Below are 23,745 nucleotides of genomic sequence, written 5' to 3'. Positions count from 1 at the left end.
GGCGGCGGCGGCGGCGGCCCGGAGCTCTCGGTTCACCCGTTACTCGTCCAGCACGCTCTGCGGGAGGGAAAAGGGGTGGAGGAGGAGAAGAGAGTCGAACAACAGGAGGGGGAGGGGAAGGAGAGAGATAGAGAGACACGGTGAGGCTGTGTGCGAGGCACAGCACAGGTAAAACAAAAAGTCGGGAAAAAATTGAAAACCAGTCTTATGCAGTCGGTAGTCCGAACTATCCGGCCGTCAGCGGACTCATTCTTTCTCTCTTCCCCTCCCCCTCTCTTTCTCTCTTTCTCTCTCTTTTAACGAGAGAGCCTCTCGTTCTCTCTTCCTTCATCATTTTTCTCGCTCGCACTCTCCTCTTCTCGCTCTTTCTCCTTCTTCTCTTCTCCACCTCCAACGGAGAGATCCGCGACGGTACAAACCACTACCACCAGCCGCCGTCGCCACCACCTCCTTTTCCTCCTCCTCCTCCTCTTCCTCCACCTCCTCCTCCTTCTTCCGTTTCTCTGAGGTCCTCGCGGTCTACGCTCTTTCTTAATTCAGTCCAATGAGAACTGCTCTTCGATTCGTCACACCCGCCGACAAATCTCTTTCTATTATCTGTTTTCCTCTCTCCTTCTCTGTCGCACCGTTTCGTTTCGCGAAAGATCGCCGCCAAATTTTGAAAAAGCGACGATCCACCGCTCTCCTCCGACGCCGATCCCCGATCGAGCGAGTGATCGCGATTGCGATTCGCACGACGCAAGTACATCGCGATGCGTCGCAACGCGGTAACGTCGTAAAACCGCGACGGTTTGACGGGTGCATCCTTCGCGCTGGATGAGACACGCCGTACGCGCCGCCGTCGAGCAGGAAAAGGATCCTCGCGGAAGACGGACGCTCGTCACTCCGCGAGTTTGTTTTGACGACGGTTCTTACGGTCGTGTATGGTGCTTACGTGCTTGCGCGAGAGGCGCGAGCGCGCTGCGTCGTAAACACACTGTGATCTAAGTGCGCGATTCCCACGAGAGGAATATTCATTAAAGTTGGCGAACGCGTGGATCGATTTATTTTACGATCGCGAAAATCGTCAAGATCTCCTACTCGTCATCGTCCAAGAGAACTACATCTCATCATCGTCTTTTGCGTGTTACATATACAGCATCTTATTCTGTGCCTCAACGATATCTCTTCGACATATCCTCGCGAACACGAAGCCAGCCAGCGCAGCGGCCGGATTCTCGTGCGTCGCGGGCGATTGGACGATTCGCTGAAGAAATCCGTGAGAGAAAACGCTCCTTCCTAGAGGATGCGAGGAAGGATTTCTCCTCTTACCGAGGAAACATGTCTCGCAGCGGTCGTCGCAACGCGCGAACCGGTTGCGCGCTCTTAAAATAGTTTCTCACGCGCGTAGGTAACTGGCGCGCACCGTTGTCCCGCCGCGCCGCTGGAACACGCCGTCGGAGTAGTGCCAGGTAAATATCGATCGACTTTGTCTATCGCCGTTAGATAGATCCCCCTCCCCCCCCCCCTGCCCTCTCCACTCCTCTTATTTCTTCTTTTTCTCTCCTTATCCCCCTGCCTCCTGCCAACGAGAGCGCGCGAGAAAGATCCGCCCGGATCCGCCGCGATCGCGATCGCGCCGGATCGGACCGGCCTCCTCTCTATAATCATGGAAAATAAATAGCTCGCCTCCAATTAAAGAGCCATTCGAAATTTGACCACGATCGAACCATCATTCCTCTCGACGAGTTCTTATTATCGGCCGAGAAACTACAGGGAATTCGTCTTTCTTCCCTCTCCTCCTCCTCGACAGAAGAATTGTTTCTCGAAGAGTTCGCTTGTTGACAGAACACGCGAGAGGATGAAAAAAGTTTGGCGGAACCCGAAGGGAGAACTATTACGTTGTCGTAATTTTTGTTTAGTTAAGAGTTTCCGTCTTCATTCTCTCTCTCTCTCTCTCTCTCTCTCTCTCTCTCTCTCTCTCTCTCTCTCTCTCTTCGAATTTCGCCGAAACTCTCCGTTTAAAGAGAAGCGAGCTATTTTTGATGATGGGGGTGGATTGGTATCGCGGAACAAAGCGCGTCGGTGCATATGATCGATCTATTTGCAACGCGGCTTTCGTGGAATCGTCGCGGGACCGCAAGAGTTTCAGAGTCGTCGGAGCGGGATCGATTCAAGTCGCGATTATTTATCAATCCGCGATCTATCGAAAGACGCATATCGGCCGAGTGCACTTGGTCTAATACTTTTACGAGAACGCGATCGCATCGGCGACGTCGATGACATTATCCTCAATGGCGATCTATATTCACGGTGATGGTCGATGCATATTTTTTCATTGCCGCACTCTCAGTTCTCGAGAAAGCCGGGAGAGACGCAAATACATCTGCGCTGTATCTGATTGATCGTGTCACGCGCTTAAGTACATCTTTCCTAGTATCGAAAGACTATCCGTCGAACGGTAATTCAATTAACACCTAAATGCACCGCCGAAACTCCAAGGAGACCGGAATCGGTATTTTCTAAGAGGAGTTTAGGACAAAAAAAAAAGTATCCTATCGATCATGACAACATTTCGATACACAGAATGTCATAAATCAATGTTCATACTTCTATTTGCGCCTTAATTAGCACGAAATGCGATTGTTCGATTCTGAGTATCGTTTGAATGAACATTGTTGATACAAAAATTCGTCTGTATTCGCAAATAAGATGTTAACAAGAAATGATAATCGAAAGCATTCTAAAGTCGGCGTTAAATGTAGAAATACATAAAAATTGTAACAATAAATAATTTGTAAAGTACAAAAAGTGTAGATAGATGTTAAAGAGAAAATATATGAGAAGAAAAGTAAAGGGTAGCAAATAGTGACAACTGTACAAGTATTTTATATGCAGAATTAATATTAATATATATAGTTGAATAAACTATTTTATAGTTATTTTAACTATGTAATTCTACATATAAATTTATATAGTCATCACTTTTATAATTACTACCACTATGTTTTCCTCTGAGTGTATTAAACTTCATATTTTATGTAAAAAATAAAATTGACAGACTTTGTTAAATATTGTAATTAAAATCCATTCAAAAAAATTTCTTCCAAATATATTTTTATTTTTTGTTTTCATTTTCTTTAATAGAATTATAATTCATTCATTAAATGTGAATAACGATTTCGCTGTTAATCAACAACTTTAATAGTGTATTTAGCATTAAATGTAGTCGTCCCATTCCGATTGCCCCTTGTCTATTATTAAGATGCTATTCGATGTTATCATAGGCTGTGTCGCAGCACTCGCAGCCAAGTTTTAACGCTGACCGCGCGTCGTAAGTGCGAGCTGTTCGATGGCAAGCGTAGCGCTGAGGCTCGATTGTGCGAGCGTGTCTCTCGTGTGCTTGGTAATTCCTGCAATAACCGAAAATAATAATACGGTAGACGACACCGTAAATGGTAGCGATAGCGCAATAACGACGCGATGCCAATTGACAGCGATTCTTCGATAACGCGAATATTAACGCACGAAAGAGGTCATCACCACATGCAATCAATCGGAAATGGCGGAGTTTCAGCATTCATGCACTCTAATCATCTTGCATAATTGAATCGATGCGATTTCGTTTTAATTAAATTAAATTTTTTTTTTAACAGAATTTCCTGAAAATCGCTAGTCGAAAGAAATGCTATTTCTACTGCGCGTCTAAAGATTGAGTCTAAACAATTAAAAATCAAATGATCGTACATTATACAATTAATCGCGTTAACTATTTTTTATCAAAATATTTCAGACATAGTATTATAATATGATACAATATTCCAATCTGTGAGTTATTGCATCATATGATATGTAAAAGATTGATTTTTCTGCGAAATTCAATTCCAATTCATTTCATCGAAATCACGAGCAATTTTAACCCTTCCCGAGTGATTTGTACGATTTATTATATGTAAATTGATTTTTTCATTCGATACGCGTTCCTTCTTCCTCAAACGTAGTAGAAATAAAATATAAAATTGAAAAATTATTGCTTTTTACAATAAATTATTTAAAGTGTTTTAAGATGCTTATTAGAGAGATAGATAATATCATTAAATAATATCATTACTTGTCAATTTAATTTATGATATTATTATCTCAAGTTTCAGTTTAAGGTTGTATTTCAAGATTGTAATCGGCGTAACAATTTACAAAATCAGACATGCATATAAATTCATATTAAAATATTATTAATGATAAACGCTAAGATTAGCTCACAACATTTTCCACTGAGAAAACTGGTGCAATACCAGCGCTATGTTAGATTTCGAAAACAGCACTAATGCAATAATAGTGCGGTTCAATGGAATATTTCACAAGATTCCATTTTATTGATATCCATTTTATACCATTCCTAAAAATATATATATATAACTATATTCAAACTTAAATTACTTATTTTACAATATTCATATTTATTTAAAATATTTTTTTTTAATTAAACTTTTATATTTCAAAAGTTTTAAACGTCAAAATGTCATCGCGTAGCTATTATTAGAAATATTGAAACTAACACAATGTCATTGTTATGACATTAATTATAATACTGTAATATCATATCATAACATAATATCATACCTTAACACGAACACAATCTCAGTTTCAACTTACACTGGTCTCCACTGCTTTTAAAGACGGTGGAAAAAAAGTTGAATTCAGTACAAGTTTTCTGCATCAATTTTATCAATGAAACATTAAACATGTAAACATATTGGTTTTCACATTGGAATAACAATAAAGTTACACTCAGTACACACTAGTGTTGCACTAGTTCTCCCAGTGGAAAATGCTATAAAGTATTGGTCTAAATAAAATTTTTCTTGTTATCAGTTGAGTTATTCACATAGCCATTTAATATCACTTTATTGTTGTTGAAAGGTAAAGCCAAAATATTTAAATACATACATCTTGAAAGCTATTCCCAAAATCTTTATTGTTTTTTTTTCTTATTCGTATTTATTTTATATTTTATTTATTTAATATTTTTATTTATTTTATCTCACGTTGGTACATAATTGTTTCTCGACAATAGAAAGATTTATTCGCATAATTAAAGAGTTACACGCTCGTACCTATGGGACCGAGGTGGGCGAGAAAGAGGGGAACGGAGGAGCTTACACTACTCCAGTAGTAACAGAAAATGATTGGAAAGTCTTCCTCCGTCGTGTGAACGTGGTGTACACGAACGGACACGTAGGTAGAGATACCAGGCTCGCTGCCGCCTTCTACGAAGGCGATTGGCGTTTGTTATTGAAGTTATTCCATCGCCTCGGGCCACAGAACGAGAGGCGAGGCTGCTGATCGTGAGTGCCAGCAGCAGCGGCAGCACGCCTGTCCCTGGATGACAAACATCCACATTTCGCTCGCGAGCTGGAATTTTTATTAAATCCGATTGCGCCCGTCTCCACGTACGCGGTGTCCTGAGTGTATCAAGCGCACTCGTTCATTCCACTTTACGTGATCAGTCACTAATGAGAATATATAGAAATTTGTTATTTAAGCTTATATAGCAGAAAAAGATTTGGTTTATAATTTCTTCTCTCTTAATCTTACACATCCATCGATGTACCTTTACGATTAATGGGTAATTAAAAATCTGAGAGATAGCTAAATATTGTTATTTAAACCTAAAACTTTATTCTTTTCTTATTTTTTTGTGTCATAAATGTCACAGCCTTTCAAATTAGACACTATTGCACTAATTTACATTAATATCATATTTATCCAATTATTGCATAGTTTTTACACAAAAATAAAACCCTAATCTTTTTCTCATTTTCGTATCCTCATGTACTTCTCTTAATAACTAATTTTCTATACTTCATTAACAGTCCGTTTTATAACCTTGTCTCTCATTCTTACACAATGTAATCAAGTATTCCGATTTCCGACAGGTTTTAGTCACGTAAATAACAGTTTTGACTAGATCAGAAGACTGCCAAATATTCATATAGACGGTTATAGCTTAATTTTTTGAACGTGATATCATTATTTACAAATATCCCCACTGAGCTTGCAATTAATTAAAAAGTAGATGGAATTTTATTTCAACCAACTGCAAAATTCTAAAGAACGAATTTATAGAACCGAATCAAATTAGTTTTAGAATAAACTTATTTCACGTTTGACGGACAGATTTTACAAACAAACCTTTAAGACTTAAATGGATTCCCCACTATCTATTCACCGGTAATTGCATGTGATAGGACTTGAAAATAGAATGCTGGGTAATTTAGACTTTCATGTACTATTTTATTATAGATATCATTGACAATATCGTTATAGCATTTGCTATCAATAAGATTAATACAGTTTTAAACCGATTCAACAATTTTATCCTCCTAATTTATAGCGGAGAGAGAAAGAGAGAGAGAGAGAGAGAGAGAGAGAGAGAGAGAGAGAGAGAGTGTGTGTGTGTGTGTGTGTGTGTGTGTAGAGAATAACAAATGACTTTTTGGATATCACATAATGAATGATAGAAAGTAATAAAATAAAAAAAATTTTATTAGCACCAGGAGCCAACATTTTCCGAGAGATTTCTAAATTTTTGATCTCAGCACCTTACTTCATCAAAAAGAGAAATAATTTTTGGATTGATTGACAAAGCAATGTTACTGGCATATCCAGAACTTCAACAAAAAAATTGGAATTCATCAATGAAATTATCAAAGTTTTACATTTATTTACATTTTATTTAAGTTTTTAGATAACGACCCGTTAGAATTTATATTTAATATTGTTTAATTTAAATGAAATTTAAGGAAAATCTATAACAGAGATATTTTGCTGTAACTTTTCCATTGTTTTTTTTATCATAGTTACATAAACGGAACACAATATCAACTTTCTTATTATATCAATGAGTCTCAGTCTCTCCTATCTTATGCCTGAATCTTTATTCTTTTTCCTCTTTTTCAACTCCTTTCCCTTTCCACAATTTCCTTAGAATCTTCTCTTTCATAAAATCTATAAATCTTCATTCTATAACTTATTCCATACTTTTTCATTATTCTTATCTACTCTAGCGAGAATGTAAAAAGTAAGGTACATATCCGTCAAATTAATCTCGATGAACAGACATAATGACAAATTATAGAAAAATTTCTCACACTTTGACGGTCATCGAATAACATTATATTTATCCTCTCGATGGTACAAAAGGGTAGCGTTTCATTGTTTCGACCGTTTCGATAAACATGCGACAATGGATGCCAGAAGATAACTGTCAACTATCAACAGAAATCTCTGAATTGATTTGTTGAAAGCTTTCGAGTTGCACAGATTCCATTCAACCTGAGAGAACCTAAACGTATAGGTTCTAAAATGCGTCATAATCCGCAGTAGCGATTAGCATAGCAAAGGTGTCCCTCTTATAGAAATGCAAACGTTTGTACGGTCTCGCTAAAATTTTAATCCGAGTCAATGCTAACTAAAATATAGACTGTTCAAAAGGAAAAGGAATTATACAAAGAATATCAATTTGACATAGTAAAAGCGAAATAGCTCTCGTTATTTTCGCTACTTACCATACCATGATTATAATTAGGGATGCATCAGATATCCGAGAAGGATTGCCGGATATCTGATTTCTGGCAATATATCCAATCGAAACTTTATATTGAAATGACGTATATAATGATACGAATATCTGAACACTTTTATTATCACTGACTTTTTTCAGAAATATATTTTTTAGAAATATAGTACCGGATATCTGGCAAATATCCGATATTCGGCGCCGAATATATCAATGATAATAAAAGTTTTCAGGTATTCGTATTATTATATATACGTCATTTTAATATAAAGTTTCGGCCAGATATTGTAAAAAATCAGGTATCCGTTAATCCTTCCTAGATATATTCAATGTATCCCTTATTACAATAAGATTTGATGAATAGCTCGCTCGTTTTGAGTGAATCAAGCAACTGAACTTCTCGGCAAAAATACTCATAAATATTTTCAAAACTTTTAATCTTCAATTTGACGCACAAATACAATACATGACGATTAATTTAATTATCGTGCCATCTTTTTAACGGGCTTTTTACGAATCGAGATTTGTGTGATGGAGGTATTTAAGTAACTTAAATCGCCGAAGTGTGATTGCTTATGCCGACGCATAAAAAAAGCATAACAGATATAATTACTTGGAAGCCATCGTAAATGGCGTTCCACAGTGGTGGGTGCGCCTTCATTTACGAATGACCTAGGACCGTCTTGAGATTAGAGTGGGGATTTCCTACCTTAAAACTACAGTCCCTCTGTCCCTCAAAATCTTCGTGATTAGTCTGCCACAGGAATCTGCTGTGGTGGGTCCTGTCATTCGATAGTGTTCGGCGAAATAACGAGCGGACAGTAAAACGTAATAAATTGAAAAGTGATTCAAAGTGTACGAATAAATAATAAAATATGCTACAAAAAGATGTGTATAAACATAAAATTTAAAAATACAAATAAAATAAAAATAAATTTGTTAAAAAATAAAGTGTCAGAAATAAAGTTTTTTAAAGTTTTTTAAAAAGTTGGTTAATAAATAAAACATTTTTACGCATAGACTACAAAATGTGAAACGCAAATGTGAAGATGTGTAACTTAAGATACAGATACAAAATTGTAAAAAGTATTTTTGTGCTTCAAATATCTATATAAAGAAAACAAAGAAATTACATGCAAATATATTTGTATGTCTCTAAGGTGTGTCTATGATCAAACTTTGCTTGATAGAATAAGATTGAGATTGTGTTATAATTTTTTAAACAAATTTTTAATAATGTCATGAACGACATATACGACATATACGAATATGAATATTTACTATCTCCTTTCTTTCTAAATCCTGATATTAATTCTTAATAACTTTTAATAGCGTATTAATAAATAGAAGATATAAGAACATGGAAAGCGAGCATGAAAGTCGCCAGCAGCGATATGTACGACATCGAGTAGGTCGTGTCGTTTCAATCACCGCGTGTAACAGGTCGTTGTGTAGTGGAATTCTTTTCCAATAATAATTCACCTGAGATATCGTAGGACACGATTATGCATAATATAAATAGATTCTTAATGGCGCATTTGAAATGTGCAATTATTGTACGAACGATCGTTTTGCATTCGATTAACTCGTCGTTTCTTTATCTTCCTCGCTATCTGGCCAAGTATGCAATGCAAAAATGCAATGTAAAAATAATTTGCGCGTATATTTATCGATTTTTATAAAGAGATTTTCATAATTAAATTTTATAAATGAAGAATGTGATTGTGCGATATTCACTCGATAATCTTATGACTCTTATTTATTCACCACTGCTTTCAAATTGTAGAATAAAAATTCTTGCAAATTATATTTAAATAGAAATAATTTTCAATGAAAAATAACATTTGCAATCGATAGAATAGACTTATAAAACGTACTAACAGTTATTTTCTCGTTTTAGGAAGAAATTAAATCATATTTATTTTTAGAATAGAAATAAATATGATACAATTTTTTTCTAAAAGGGGAAAATAATTTTCAATATATTTTATAAGTTTACTCTAATCCTTATTATTTGACAATTTGTCATAACTGTAAACATAGTTCATTTCGTTTTTGGTTTCGTTTTTATTTCTCTATTTTATTTCTCTATATTACTATTTCTTGTATTGCCTATCTCTTTTTTAATTTTTATTTTTTGATGACTCTGTTTCTAACATTTGCCTTGTTCATTTTGTCTCTCAGGAGCTGCTCAGAATCGTTTCAGGAACGAACTCAGCGTGCTTGAAATGTCAGGATATTTCAAGTACGCTGGGTTCATTCCCGAGCAGCTCCTGAGAGACAAAACGAACAATACTATTACATCTATTACATATATATTCACACTATCTATTACAACTATTCTGACAAGCATTTTTCTCAACATGTTGCAAAATATAACTATATGGCTTCGTCGGTGAGTTTTTTTTTATCAGAGTGACAGTTTATTTGCTATTATAAGCTTTATAAGCTATTATAACAAATTTATATTTTTTACAATTTATATATATTTTTGATTTTTTTATTTTTTTCCAAATAAGATAAAAAAACAATTCGAACTTTTTGATTTGCATCAGATTATCGAGAAATTATCAATAATCGATCATGCAATCGTTTGCAAGCAATTTCTGTTTCCTTATAAGGCTGCGTTCAGAATTATCATTTAGATGCACCCAGATGTTTTTTTATTCTTGTTTAACATTCTTGTTGAACAATAAAGATAAAATGATATTTGGGCGCATCCGGACAACGATTCTGAACGCAGCCCAGCAGGCCTCATATCTGACATAATCTTCACGTACAATTTATTTAACTTCTTCTATCACTATGTTCCTCATTTTACAATATTTCTACGTTTATTTTAATATCTGAAGATGTTTCAATGTTATAGTCAAAATATGTAATATTAAAAATTATATTGTTCAAATTTAATTACAGTGCATTTTATATTTTAATTTATATTTTTTTTATGATTTTTGTAACTGATTCTTATATGTCCTTTCTATTATTTATTATTATTTGATATTAAAAGTCCTTGATTTCAATTAATTTGGTGAAATTAATTTTTTTTGTGTGCCACAATCCTAATTTCCAGATTTATGTATGATTATTTATTAATGAAACAAAAGAATAATTAATAAAACAAAAGAAGAGTTTCTACTATATTTTACAAGTCGATTCTGGCTGTGTTTCAAAATTTACTGCTAGTATTGAAAATCTATAGTACACGTGACGTAAACTATAGACTGGTAGTAAATATTGACAGTCTCTATCGATAGTAGATTGTAAGTATTATTTTGTTAAAACATATTTCAATATTAATACATTTTTCAAGAATTTTAATTGTGGATTTTCTCGCTTCATTTCAATCTATTGATTGTGACATAGTAACAGTGAATAAACAAACGGGAATCTTAAACATTTTGAGGAGTAATTGCTTTTTAATTCCTGTCTATCTCTAAATTTATGTATTTATTATCATGTTTTTTTAAGAAAAAATTCGCTATTAGAAATCTCAGTAAGAGTTTCAAGTAATAAAAAATAATTTCTATATATAAGACGTATCTCCCGAGAATGTAACTTTCTCTGTCTGTATCTTCTCAGAAAGGATTTTTAATAACAAGACAAAAAATATTTTTTATGGAGTATAAAATAAAACGATATTAAGATTAAATCAATAATTCTTATTCTACTTTCTTGAATTAAATATAAGATTGACTTAAAATAAAAGTAAATTATTATATATTCTTGAAACAAAGATAACATAATATTACAAATTTAAATTTATACATATATTTTTACGTTTAGAATAAATCTTTCCTAGAAGTCGTGCATGCTGGAGAATTTGGCACGACACCAATGTTCAAAATCATTTTATTCTAGATTTAAGAATTTTTGTTTAAGAGAAAAATATTCTTCTGTTAACAATGATTGTCCATATATCAATCATATTTTATGATAGATTGAAGTAATGATATTCGATTCAAAAATCTTTTCTATAGGTATTTGCGTTTATAAGAAAATTTGCGTTTTAAAGAAAATCCATTTTTGTGCCTCGCCGTAGCAAATGAGCCCCGGAATATCCGCGACAATTCCTTCGCAGGAAACGAAATCACTTCCAGTCGTATTAGTAAAGAGATTCCGAATTTGCAAAGGCTTAAACGAGTTTAAACAGTGACCTCGCGCGGTGTTATCCCTGAAACGGATAGGAGCAGCATTACGCTGATTGTTCGGGTTAGCACGTTAGAGCAGCGCTTGCCAGGAGAAGAGACTGAAATTTCATTCTTTTTAGCACGCATTCTCGCTTAATGACACCCTGACTCACGTTCGTGAATATTCTTAATAATCTTAATCGGGCCTCGTCGGCATAATCATTCTTCTCGTCTCCGTAACGTCACTTCGGGAGTGATGCGAGTAGGGAAACGTTATAATCATACACTGTCCAGCATCTAAGAGCAGACAAACAATAATCTACGCATGAGTAGAAAAAAGTGCATACAAAAATCACGTGGACTGCGTTGAACGCGGCCGTATAATTTTTCACCGGTAACACGATCAAGTAGGTCTGTGTGGTTTAGCTTTTAGTACCATTACGTCTCTGCGATTTCTATAAAGTCTTAAAGGAAAATTTCCTATGTGAAAAAGATTGTATTTTAGACATTCTGCAACGATTACACAAGATATTATTAACATATTGCTATTCGATGTTCTTATCTCTCATTTTCTATATCTTAGAAAACTATTCCGTCGTATAGATTAAAACAAAATAATATATTAAGGTTAAGTTGTTTCACCTTTTGGTAAACTTCCGCTCACTGTCTTACTCTCTTATTCTCTTATCTCTTTATTCGTTTACTCTTTATCGTTTATTCAGTAGATAAATTACCACATTGTTTGAAGATGGAATAACTAGCCCTAAATATGTTATTCTGATAAGATGTATAAGTTGATTATAAGAAGAAAAAATTTAAATAATATTCATTCTTATTATTTACAATTTATTATTTACAATTAATGATAAATTGAAATCTAAAATCTCTTGTTCTATTCTTTTTTAGTTTTCTCTATTAAAAAATGCCGATCTCTTTAATGATTTCTTCTTCTTATAATCTTTCTTTTAATTATATAGAAAATTCGAAATATTGTATTTTAGTATAGTTTTTATTTTATTTATAACTTGCATTAAATTCCTTCGTACTTCATTTAACTGTAGAATTTCTATATTTTTTTTTTTATTTACCAATGTATGATATATATATAAAACTATTCAATTTATTAATGATTTATTCAATGCAAAGATTTTAAACTGTGATGTTTTATATATCTCAACAAACTGCTATTTGTTAATGTACTAATTCAAATCTCTTATAACATTAGTATTCAGTACAATTTTAAAACATTTCTTTAAATTGGAAGATTCCAAAAGTTTATTTATTTATGTGTTTGTACATATTTTATTATGTTTGTATATCTAATTTCGAAGGATCTTTGCCCTCTCATCTTTCTTTGAAGTATATAAGCTTGTAATAATATTCACGGAGTGTGTGGGACATTTTGTATCGCAGTACAAGTCAAGTAAGAGAATCTAATAGAAACTATCCCAAACAGGATGACGAGTTGGAGTGCATTGTTTGTCGCGGCCGCCGTCGGGATTCTGTTGTTGACGACCGCGACAAAACGCTCGGAAGCGTGCAACGAGGCGATCTGCGCCAGTGTCGTGAGCAAGTGCATGCTGACGCAAAGCTGTAAATGTGACCTGGTCACCTGCACTTGTTGCAAAGACTGCTTCTCGTGCTTGAGCTATTTGTACGACGAATGCTGTTCGTGCGTAGGTAAGATAATACCGAGGATAATCAAATCTTTCTCAATACTATCTTTCAATTACTAAATGTATTGAATTACTAGTTATTAGAAATTCAATCTATCCTAAGGTAGTAATTTATTAAAAGTTATTAAATGTTAACTATAACAATTACAATATACAATGCATAAACGAGCATTTTATTTATGCACAAACGGTTGAACTGAGAGAAAATTGAAAAACGAATAGATTTGGACTATAGCTATCGTTGCATTAATTTTAAACAAAATTTCCTTTTATTTAATAACAAATTGATTTTGATTTAATTAAATTAATTTTAGTAATCGATAAAATTGATTTAATACAATAATCTTTTTAAACTAAGGTTTAAACAAAACATTTTATAGATTCTTATATAAAGATTCTGATAATCATTCTGAGATTAGAATGAGTGATTGGAGAAAGATTCAATTTAGATAGGCTTTGAATGTCATTTAATTATGAATTAAAATGCGGCTCACATAAAAAATAGATGTATATAAAACTAAGAATATAAAACGATTTAGATATTCCTAATTGACTAGTGTACTAATAATCAACATTTCATAAATATTGGTAAATGTCATACGTGATCTAATCGCTTTGCCTGTAATGTACATCGAAAATAGTTATAAATTGCATTCTTATGTGAACTAAAATAAATTATTTCTTTTCTGATCACTATTTCAAGCATATTCTATAAAACATGTCGATGTTACTCTTGAAATAACCACTGTGTAAAAAAATAAAATTTATAATTAAATATTATTAACGATTTTTAATTTATTGAAATGCTTTGTACGGGTGAGAGGGAACGGAGGAGATGGGTATCTAATTTATAAATCGCCTTAATCCGGTTTAATTCTACTTTCTAAGGATAATTTTCATGCGACCATTTATATATAAATGATATAACACATTTCTATGGGTGTTTAGATTTATGCCCGAAGCCGAATATCACCGACAATCCGTTGAGCAGGAAATCTCACGTGGAGGAATTCAGCGAACCAGTGCCAGCGCTCTTTCAAGCACTCACAGCCGAGGCGGATCCACACGAGAGATGGCTCACCTTCACATATCCGGTAGATTTTGACATGACGGTGTTCGCGCCGAAACACGAGAACGAAATGAAATATCATATACGTAAGTATCGAAATTACACCACCGAGAGAAAGTACACGATTTCCATACCTGAGAATCACTAGAAACTGTCGACGCATACGAATTGGTTGATCAATCGATCACGCGTGTCGCGTGCAAATAATTCATCAGAATGAATGTTACGTAGAAAAGAAACAACTTCTTCGCAGAATATGTAAACGTAAATTAAATAACACAATAAATATATATATCGATGAGCCGCTCAAATAGAATAAAGTCACGATAATGTGAAAATGACAAAAATTAATCAATGATTGATTGAAAAATGACTTTTAATAAAATACTGTTCGATAAAAAGTCATCACTTTTTTCTTTTCAAAGTATTATAGTACATATCCCGAAGATTTTTACGTATTAAACACATAAAATTTTGCGTAGCATGTAGAATTTTGAATAAATTAAGATAAAATAAGCTAAAAAAATGTTTTTGTAACAGAACATTTTTTTATAGCAGAACAAAATCTTAATTGTTTCTAAATAAATTCCACGATACGAAAAAGTATAATTCAAGAGTTTTTAAATGAATTTTAGTTGATTATACAACTTATTTTCATCAAGCTGTTTGACTTTCTGTATAATTATAAACATATATATAGTTCAATAAAAAAAAAAATCACTTTTTCTGACGTGTTACAATATATATTTCAACATTTTTTTCGTGCTAAACACGATCATAAAAAATAACACGTATTTTTATCAATATTTTTAATAAATTTTTAATAAATGTAATAGTAAGGTAATTTTTGATTTTAATTTATTAAAGCCTGATTTAAAAAAACTCTGATTTTTTTTCTTCTTATTCCTTCTTCTATCGAAGATTAGTCAATAATCAAGACAATCCTAATCTTGTTGACTGCAGCTCTGAAGAGTTAGTTAGAACTCATCTCAAACTATTCTCTTAAATTCCGCAATCACGATAGTTTCCTTCTATTAATATTTCTTTCCTCTATTTTTCCTTCTATAATATAATATACAGTCGTAGTAGTTCATGACTGATTCGTGACTCTTTTTATCTGCGTTCCAGAAATAATTAATTCTTCGTTTAAGTTAGGATTCTCAATCCCGGTGCGCTATACGAATTCTAACGATGGCATCATATTCAGCACAAAAAAATCTGCAGAATATGTACTATGAAACTTCTGAGAGAATTTAGGTATTGAACAGTATAATTATTTTGGAACCATTTTGATGTATTATGGCTTTTTGTTTTGATTAAGCGATTGCGACGCGTTAAAGATTCTGTGATGGTTAAAGCTCATTGAGATGCTAATGATGTTGATTATAGTTGCCATGAGTTAATGATACATTTTGATTGATAGAGGCCGCGAACGAGGAGCTGCATCCGTTGAAGCCAAACGTGATGACGGTGAACTGCACGGTCGCGTTCATGGCGCAATGCAATTCCTGGAACAAATGTCGGGCATCCTGCCAGAGCATGGGCGCCACGAGCTACAGGTGGTTCCACGATGGCTGTTGCGAGTGTATAGGCGATACGTGCATCAACTACGGAATCAATGAATCGAGATGCACGCTGTGCTCGCAGGGGGATAAGGAGGAGGAAGATGACCTGAAGGACACGCAAACAGCGTATGATGATTACGGTCAGGACGAAGATGAAGACGAAGATGTGTTGAGCGTAGAGGATTAGCCATCGCGTTCGTCTATGAGCGCTTTCCCTCGTCATTCTTTCGTGCAAAATATATGCGACAAGGGGAAAAGTGTTTGCGTGAAAGACATTCCGATAAAATTATGATCGCGAGATTATTTGTTCTTGTAAAGAAGTCGTTTTATTACTGTGTAAAAGTGAGACTACAATCTTGATATTTGGAGTATCTTTTCGGGAAATCGTCTAAACTTCATAATAATAAGTTAGTGAATCTGCGACTTAGAATTACTTTACATGGGTGTTTCCTTCATAATCTGATTCTTTGAACACAGCGATTCGCTCGAATATGACTTTGAATAATCCGGAAAATCGATCGCAATTGTGACAAAACTAAGTGTAAGCCTAATTTTAGAGTGTTGTCCCTAAGGTTTTTAACAAATTTTATAATTTAGTACGCGAAGTCGCCGACTATCGACTGTAACGTGGGAATATACATAATAATAATCTAAATAATCTACGCGTGTTAAGCGTGAACCAGGCACAAGTTTTATTGGAGAGAGTCTTATTTGTACATGACACCACGGCGACGTATAATATATAATATTGTAAAAAACAATATTATATAATATATAATTTTTTTTATTAAGTACTCGGGCTAAGTTCTTCGCATAATGAAAATCTTTATTATCGCGTCCGTGCCATAAAATTGTACAACAAATCGCTCTCGATTAGAAAATTTCTCAAAATTCCTCTAGAAACATCGCAAATTATAATACCGCTAATAAATTTCCGGACATTCTGTAAAACAATGCTTGTAAAGAAACTTTAAAGCATTTCCACTTACCGTATGTTATTACGTTTACTTGATTTATGTCGAAATTATAACATTCGATATTATAACTACTGACGCCGTGTAACGCTATTTCACGACGACGTAATTACATTGACGTAGTAAAACGAACTTCATCGCTATTATCGCTATACTAAAATAGCATTTACATGGCGCTTAACGTCAGTAGTTATATCGGATGTTATAACTTTGGCGATATTATAAAATAGAACCGTAGTCTATGACGAAGTTTAATGTCATCTTATTTAAAAATATTTTATATGTAAAAGCTTAATAATTGTAAAAGAGGTATATAAGAGGAAAAATGAGATGAGTAAAAATCCCCGAAAATAAATTAAAAATCATTTGAAATAAAAATCATAAAAATAGATCAATGACTCTATTTTATTTGACTTTTATTTATGTAATACGGAGATATACTGAATTCTATTTATGTAGTATGGGATATATATGAAGTGTTCGAAAATTTACGAGCGGTAACACTGTGCATCTTTAGGACAATTGATATACATGCAATAGCGATAAGTAGAACACATCTCTTCGAATGGAATGTGATATGTTTTAGGATTGATTCAGTAAAGGCTTTCTATTTAGTGATACAAGTCGACAGAAACATCATTCTATCTTTCTTAACATTTGAGTAAAATAAAGATATATTTCTTTTTTTTAATAAGTAAAATAAAGATATATTCTTTTTTTAAATCTCTTTATGGTTTTCTGATCCATTATAGCATCATGCAATGAAACAAATCCGAAGATCTGGTGACATCCTCTTCGAGGAGGCTACACGTAGTTAGATCGCAGCAATCTAGAGAATTCCTGAGCCCTGCTGTCAAAACCGTGACTTCACGTAACGATGTCCGAGACCTCTAAAGGATCCAATTTGAATTGGAACAGGTCAGCGACAAAATCCTCGTTGAAGGTCGTATAATACAGATGGTAAATCAGAAGTCTTCCTATCATCTATACTACACGACTTTCGACGAGAATTCTGTCGCTGATCAGTTGCTACTTTTGTCGAATCTCCATCAAAAGTCCCAAAATCAGAATTATTAATCCTATAATCCAATTCTATTTTTGACAACTATCTTGCAAGCCTTTAGTTTCTTGATAACAGAAATTCTGAAGTATAAATCTTAAAATGACGAGAGACATTCCATAACACTTATTATGACACAATTAACCTGCCGATAATATGGATAGAAACAGTCCCTCTTATAAAACCACAGATGAGTCAAAGATTATTCTCGTGTGGAGAATAATCTCAAAATAAAGATTTAAACCAATATTGTAAAGGATCCGTTCAGAAATCACTAGCTATCCGAATCAGTAGCTTAACAGAGACATTTCCCTTTTGATGATTGAGAACAGAATTTCGGGTAACAAGGACATAGTGACACTTGTGTCGACTTGCGTCATTAAATGGAAAGCACCCAATGATGTTTAACGAGACGCATATGAAGACACTCAAAGTTCGCGTTATCCAACAGAGCGTGTAAATAACGATCGCATGCACGTGCACTTTGGTGTTAAGTGGAATTGAGAGAATGGAGAAGAGTAATCCTCGTAAATGAGTGAAACGATACTCCTCAATTGGGTCATGCGTACATCTGTATATACGAGTTTTAACAACATACAGAACGTTCATTTTTTTAACGCAGACGGAACTATACTTCGTAATACTTACTGAATTAATAAAACTTTTTAAATATAATAAACGCTTTTAACATTAAAATTACCAAAGTAGTTAAAATGATTGATTTTTAATAAAAAGAATGCCTCAAATTTATAATGGTGCATTTTTTTATATTTTTATGACTTTTTTTTTTAATATTTAAATTGAATTAAATTGATCAATTTACTTTCCTGTTGTCTAAAAAATATATATATTTTATTTATTTAATTTATTTTTATCCCTTAAAAAAATCTATCTGATATACTTAAATAGCAGAAATTAATCAATAAATTTTAATGTTAAATGCTCTTCTGTGAACTCAGTTATGTGATCGTAAGTATTACAAAGTGGGTAGTCTATATAACGTTCTTTATACATATATTTTTCTATCTTTAGTTGTACACTTAATAAGCACGTACTAACTCGTGCCATATATCATAAATATCAAACATGTATACATCACAAATAAAATTGATCGCATCTCTATTAAGTGAATTCACGGGTCAACAAGTTTAATCGTGGCGATGGTTTAATTTTGGATCACTGAATCATTTGAATCGCGAAATGCAGAAAATCCAAATACAACAAAATACGTATAAAACAGATTCCTTGTGAATAAATAAAGTGTAAACTAAAAGAATTTTATGTTTTTCAAAAATAATTTCAAGAGAAATATATTGAGTTTGTTGTATTTTCTCAATGTGCGAAATTTCTTCAAAGATATTTCTTAGAAAGAGTTATTTCATGATTCAGTAATTCAAAGATTAAGTTTTCTCGGACACATTTTGGATATAAAGCAAAAATATCAGATATTTAAGTAGGTGGATGTTCATCTTGTACTTCGTTGCTCTCCGGCAACTTGATGAAGGACAGATCGCCGCCGCTCCACATCGAGTATAATTGTGATCTCGTGCATTCCTAAAATCAACGACGTTTATGCTGTATAAGAAAGGAGAACGAGAGAATAAGCGACAGACTAGTTTCTATGATAATATCGCCGTGTAACATAACAAAAGAGTGTAAATAGAAGAATGTAACCGTAGCAAGTAAAGCCTATGATAGTAAAGACTATGTATTGAAGACAGGATTGCGAATTGAAGATTAATATTCTATCAAACAGAAAGAAACGGATTAAAATTAAAGAATCTAATTAGTTGAATTTCAATCCTTAATCTCCAATTCATGGTCTGCTACGAACTTCAAAGTTATTCGTACGCTATCATTCTTTTTTTTCAACTGTATGCATCTTATGTGTATCATCTTGTAGCATTGCGTCTTATTGTTAGCCATTTTATTTAAATCTTCTTTTTCATATTTCTTGTATATAAAATTTACCTTTACTTTGGATTACGAAATCCAAAGTTTGTGATGTGAAAAATATCAGTGTACGAACACTTTTTTTTATCATAATATATCGGTGTCTTAGAAGATAGGTGTCTTAGAAGATACCAGTTTAATAAATCTAGATTTACTAACATTGTATTCTCTCTCTTTCTCTCTATCTCTTTCTCTCCCTCCCCCTCTCTCATTCACTCACTCACTTACTCTCAATTTTCTTTCTCTCCATGAGTGAGAAAATAACTGAACTCATTTATTTACCCCGCCACCCGCGCTTTCAGAACCTGATCGGCTGTGTACCGAAACGCAAGAATCGGTCGACGAGCTGCTCTTGCGAGACGGCAATGTATCAGCTATACCTTAAAAAAAAAAGTTCGATATGAAATCATCGTGCTCAATCGAGCCTTAACGCCACTCTCGAAACATTCTAACGATATAAAATATTACGACCACGATGGTTAATGCACTCACCGGCTTCGATCTCTCTATGATCGCAATGAGAGTGAATGCTGTCCTTGCTATCACCGTGACTGCCGCTGGCACCGCTCTGTTCTGCAGCAATATTACAACAGTATCAATTCCTTCGCGATTTCTTATCAGATTAATCACTTTCATCATCGGTATCATCATCAGTAAACGACAATGAGAGAAATCTTACCCGAATCCCTATGTTCGCTGTGAACACTGTGATCGCTATCACGATGCCCAGATTGATCGGAATGGTCACTAGAATCCTGAGGCCAACATCTAGGTGATCCTATCCTACGCGATCCCGACCAAATAGCGGAATCGTAATTCGAGTCGAAATTGCAGGTTGTCAAAGTGACGCCCGGGATATGCTGACTAGTGTAAGCCGAGAGTTGATTGGACGACCGAACTCCTGCACAACGTATAACCTTCGAATCGTAAGATTCGAGAACGCGAAAAACGAGATAGCTACAATTTATATTTAGTTCGTCAAGTCCTTCTAATCTTACAAAGATCAGACAAAATTACGAAGGAAAGAAAAGTCGCTTTATAAACATATTGAATATTCAGTTTGAAATCGAGCATTTGTCTTCAGATAATTATTTTAAATTTCGTAGAGATAGGGCTCGGCTATACAAGTCACAATTTTTGATTCGCATTAAAGGATAATTTTTCGCGAAATTTCCTTCATAAAATCATGTTGCAAACCGTCGCGAGGGATTGAAGTTTTGCTACCTGGCTTGCAAGACAATAATTGAATAGCTTCCTGGAGACCGTCCTGACTAGCCATCGTTTTCCATACCGAATCAGGCGTGGTCGATCTACTACGATCTTGCTGAGGCACCCTTAAACGCGACCTTGCATCCTGGCGTGGCCACTCTATAACATGTTTGCAATCCCAGGGCATCGACCAACGTCTCATCGTGCTCTCGACGGACTCGCCTGACATTTCTGCCGCCGCCGTTTCTGACCATCTCCTCTGAACCTTGACACACGAAACCGAGCATGACGCGCTTAATACGATAAAGAACGGTCGCGAGCTCACGAACATGTCAATTACCTGCAGAGGAAACAACGAATATGGCAAAGGAGACCTCCGACAATTTTGTGTGGATTGCTGGGTGGACGAGGAGGAAATTGGCGGTACCGGCGAACTGTAAAGACGTTCGAAGCATTGCTGAAGCGCAGCAATGTCGCAATCACCACTACCGCTTTGAGAACAAGAGCATTCCGCCATGCCACCTGAATCAGCAATTAAAAACAGAACCTTAATTTCCAAAACTGAGATATAATCAGTTAAATTTCCTACTTCAATTTTTATTACAGTTGATTGCTTTAATGCTAGGTCAGCTATTTTAACACTTTGACTGCCGTGTGTATCCAATTGAATCCATCCACGTGAGTTCAGGGCGAATCAATTTTAGTGTTAATTTGACACTTATTATTACCATTTGTATATTAATTAAGAACATTTTGAATTGTTTTTATATTGTAAACTCTGGAAGAATCTATCACAACTTTGTCGAAAACTTTTATTTAAAAACATATTTTTTATTAAAAAATATATATTTTAATGCGAAAAGTTTACTTAAAATTATGTTATATAAAAAATAATAATGTTGTCAGGAAACCGATAACAAAAATCCATACGACAGTCAAAGTGTATTAATATTTTCTTAAAATAATCTTATTCTTTCATTCGATTTATATTTATTATTAAGTTATACATATTACTAGGAATTATACAATTTTAATAATATAGACTTACCCAAACACTCGCAACAAGCAACGCAGAACTGATATTGCAAGTTTACGAATGTCAAGAGATTTTCTCTGAGAATATCCTAAAAAAGTGGAAGTGTCCTATCAGTTACCCCAATAGTTTAACAACAAAGCTTGAATGAATATAAATTACTGACATGCTTGTCTCCGTCATTGTCGCGAGATTCATGATCCCTCAGAGCAGTGATCACATGATTTTTAACAGTGCTGCTGGCTATGTGCGTAGCTCTTGCTAATTCTTCCCACCCAGCTAAACACTGGCCTGTCAGACGGCACTGTGCCACTGTATCATGCACGGAGAGAAGTGCTTGCAGAGATTGAGCCAGTTTAGTACCAGCTGTACATAAGCCATTAAGTGTCTGCAGTATGAGAGATTCGATTTTGTACGAGATTTGATTTTGTGTGACAATGGAAAGTATTACGTTGAGTGTACCAACCTGTAAGTACGTCAACCAATTACCGAGACATTCATTTATTTCTAACTGACCCCTCGAGATTTGGCCATCAATAGATTTTGGCTCCGTTCCTTCAGCCATAGCTAAACTCTTTTAGACAAATCGTCTGATAAAACTCACCGCTGCCTCACGCGCAAACATTTCGAGCACGTAGGAAGCAGACACGATATACAGTTAACAACATTCATCGCTGAATATTACAGAAGCAATAACCAGTGGCAAGAGTTAATGCATTGATGCAGCGTAGATCACTTCTGAAAGGAAACAAAAGTAGGCCATACGAAACGACGCTAAATGAGAACCGTTTTTAAATGACAGTATACAATCTTCGAATACTCACACATCTTCCTAATTGAATTAACAATCAAAGGATTGCGTTATCGATTGTCCCGTGGAAAAGTCATAATTTTTCCTATTGACACCGGTGTTGTCCCTCGGACATCCGCCATATGAGAAACATCAGAACTCGGAGCAATTGCGTGTCCCTTGCGCACTGCGCCTTTACTTTTACTTCACTTGTCACCATTCTGCGTGCTAACCTAAACTAGTACTACGAGAAGCTGTCAGATGACGCTATTTGATATTTGGAATGATTTGGAATTTGAATGAATTCATATACATTCAGTATACAAACAAATTTTAAACAATCAAATAATGAAGCCGCCGATCATTAAATGCACCACTCTTCTCGTTGAGGAATCGTGCGAGCATGGATTGAAAGACAAAATTATGTTTTAATAACCTGAAATATTATTACGAAATATTATTAATATTCCGTCTCTTGTAATTTCAAACAAAGTATCGATATGGCTATGCTCGGAATTCTTCCTTTTAAAGAGAATGTTGGAATGATAGAATTACGAATACTGACGAGATATTCTATTAAAGACAGCTGATTTTACGGAATTTCGCGTTATTGTTCATTTTCAATTCCTTGAAGTTTAAGTGATTTATTAAAAGTAAAAGATCCTATCAATATTGCTTTATTAAGATCCATGTCGTATTATGTGCAAAAAAATAATGTTCATAAAAGT

The 23,745-nt window shown here is 34.3% G+C and overlaps 3 protein-coding genes across 6 annotated transcripts in view; 2 read left to right on the top strand and 1 right to left on the bottom strand.

Moving 5' to 3' along the window:
- The first annotated feature begins 554 nt into the window (after positions 1-554).
- LOC108686524 (twisted gastrulation protein homolog 1-like) lies at positions 555-16,632 on the top strand. The gene is made up of 4 exons (XM_018191872.1): positions 555-1,451; positions 13,145-13,368; positions 14,313-14,519; positions 15,857-16,632. The coding sequence occupies exons 2-4, from the start codon at positions 13,146-13,148 to the stop codon at positions 16,183-16,185; spliced, it is 759 nt and encodes a 252-aa protein (XP_018047361.1). The 5' UTR covers positions 555-1,451; position 13,145; the 3' UTR covers positions 16,186-16,632.
- A 2,283-nt stretch (positions 16,633-18,915) lies between these two features.
- Positions 18,916-23,129, bottom strand: LOC108686630. 4 transcript variants are annotated; one of them, XM_018192050.1, is made up of 10 exons: positions 23,052-23,129; positions 22,694-22,962; positions 22,394-22,615; positions 22,243-22,318; positions 21,535-21,716; positions 21,210-21,459; positions 20,665-20,886; positions 20,478-20,558; positions 20,268-20,365; positions 18,916-19,586 (listed from the first exon to the last, which is right to left on the bottom strand). In XM_018192050.1, the coding sequence occupies exons 2-10, from the start codon at positions 22,790-22,792 to the stop codon at positions 19,482-19,484; spliced, it is 1,335 nt and encodes a 444-aa protein (XP_018047539.1). In that variant the 5' UTR covers positions 22,793-22,962; positions 23,052-23,129; the 3' UTR covers positions 18,916-19,481. The 4 variants fall into 4 exon arrangements, with proteins under 4 accessions (XP_018047539.1, XP_018047538.1, XP_018047540.1 ...); XM_018192049.1 differs by having other exon boundaries at positions 22,694-22,965; positions 23,052-23,103; XM_018192051.1 differs by having other exon boundaries at positions 20,268-20,359; positions 22,694-22,965; positions 23,052-23,103.
- LOC108686629 (sushi, von Willebrand factor type A, EGF and pentraxin domain-containing protein 1) overlaps positions 22,678-23,745 on the top strand; it is a 40,844-nt gene continuing 39,776 nt past the window's right edge. Inside the window, exon 1 of the mRNA XM_018192048.1 lies at positions 22,678-22,695. The gene's annotated coding sequence lies outside the window, so the exon portion shown is untranslated. The remainder of the gene's footprint in view (positions 22,696-23,745) is intronic.

The sequence above is a fragment of the Atta colombica genome, unplaced genomic scaffold (assembly GCF_001594045.1).
Source record: "Atta colombica isolate Treedump-2 unplaced genomic scaffold, Acol1.0 scaffold187, whole genome shotgun sequence".
NCBI lineage: Eukaryota > Metazoa > Arthropoda > Insecta > Hymenoptera > Formicidae > Atta > Atta colombica.
Note: the sequence above shows the minus strand (reverse complement) of the source record. Positions and strands in the feature narration are given on the sequence as shown.